The following is a 1,765-nucleotide window of genomic DNA, read 5'->3' on the forward strand; positions in this document are numbered from 1 at the left end:
GACTAAGTCAACAAACCATATAGGCACCACGTTAATTTGCACTGATTTTGTAAATTGGGGGACGCTCCACACCTGGTTTTGGAGGCGAGCGACGCGAATGAAATTAGACCATATAGTTGAGGGATAATAATTGGACTTTTACCTAGATGTTTCGAAAACATTGTGGAATCATAAAATGAAGGCCCAACATGCGTTGCAAAAGTTGCCGGCCTGCAGTTGCGGCCCATCGAAATCAGTCCACTGTTTTATTCGGCCATATGAGGCCTTCGATTCAGCCGGCGGTCGCCCCCCGTTTTCGCCATGTTGCGGAGATACCGGGCAGTGCGGCGTGCCGCCGCCGCCGGATGTCGATGGTGGCGAGTCAGGATGGCGGCGCGGCCCGAAACAGCGGCTACACAGTTGAAAGGTAATAAGGATTTGGCCGAGCCGTGCGAGTCGCTGGCGTTGACGACGCAAATTGACGCGACGCGAGCCCAATACTCCCCGTATATATCTCCAGTTTGCACGACCAACTGCCAGCTGCAAAAGGCGAGAGTTCAGTGGAAAAAACAGATGGTCGCTGTTCAGACCGTGCATGCGGCGCTCTTGCCGTCGACGACGACGACGCGCAGGCGGCCATCACCGGGTAGGCTACCGAGGCGTTCCCCCATCCGCGCACGAGCCGGATCGTCCGAGACATCGTCGCCACGCGGCCGCGAGAACTGGCGGGTGCAGGAGGCGCTCGCACGGGTCGCCGAGATCCAGGTTCTGAAGGTCCGCATCGCCAGCTTCCTCGACGACTGCTCCGAGAACCTGCTCTGGCTCGCGGAGAACGCAGCGCTCGACGCGACGGCACAGGACAGCCTGAGGGTGCTCGACCTCGACGGCGCCGCCGACGATGAGGTGAGAGCGGCCGTTTCTTGCAATTAACACATGGCCGGGGAGTTAACACATGACACGTTCGTCCGTGGTTGCTTTTCTGCAGATAATGGAGAGGCTGTACTGTAAGTTGGGTCGTTCGACGACGCGCAAGCAGAGGAGAAGTGGATGGACTTGATCGGCTTGGGCATAGACGAAGGTGTATCCGTTGAAAGCATCGGTGAGGAAGCCAAACATGAACATGTGCTGGTGGCAAGGGAGAGCGGACGGTACAGGACTCGCAGGAACGTTTACCTCGGTGTCATGGGATTGATCTGGGTTGGCCTGATGCAGACCACCGTGTTCGCGGCGCCCAACGTGGAGTTGGACAAGTTTGCGGCCCTGTGTCTCATCTTTCTTGCCCATATTGTTCAGGTCTGCTTCAAGGAGGAAACTGATAAGAAACAAGTGTGTGTAAATCATGAGACTCAGATCAGCGGAAGGCAGCGGTAGACTCCAATCATTTGGTTTGGTTTAAAGTAGACAGGGATATGACAGGCAATTTGGACAGTAATGATATGTTACATGTAATAACTTTACACGTCGTAAAATTATAGCGGTTGATATAGTTTACTTAACTGTCTGGTAACCAATGGACAATATCCTTCTCTTTCTTCCCCCTTCTCCTTCCAAGTTATTTTAGCCTGAGTTTGATTTGGAGATGAGTTGTGATGGTTTAACCCTATCCTTATTTTTTTTTAGAGATTTGCTCCGGTCCAACAGGTATAGGTACGTCACAATACCAAATCGTTTTTCGATCGTTGGATCTAACAATTTGGATGAGTTGTGATCGTTGGATAGGCATTGTTAGATCCAACGATTGAAAACGACTTGGTTTCATGAGGTACCGGTATCTCAAGATATTTTT

General features: G+C 52.0%; 1 protein-coding gene across 1 annotated transcript; it reads left to right on the forward strand.

The window, feature by feature from the left end:
- The first annotated feature begins 224 nt into the window (after nucleotides 1–224).
- On the forward strand, nucleotides 225–1,557 carry LOC4338958 (uncharacterized). Its single transcript, XM_015783405.3, has 2 exons — nucleotides 225–882; nucleotides 965–1,557. Exons 1-2 carry the CDS (start codon nucleotides 301–303, stop codon nucleotides 1,034–1,036), a joined length of 654 nt encoding a protein of 217 aa, XP_015638891.2. The 5' UTR covers nucleotides 225–300; the 3' UTR covers nucleotides 1,037–1,557.
- The last annotated feature ends 208 nt before the right edge of the window (nucleotides 1,558–1,765 follow it).

The sequence above is a fragment of the Oryza sativa genome, chromosome 5, assembly GCF_034140825.1.
Source record: "Oryza sativa Japonica Group chromosome 5, ASM3414082v1".
In the NCBI taxonomy this organism is placed as follows: Eukaryota; Viridiplantae; Streptophyta; class Magnoliopsida; order Poales; family Poaceae; genus Oryza; species Oryza sativa.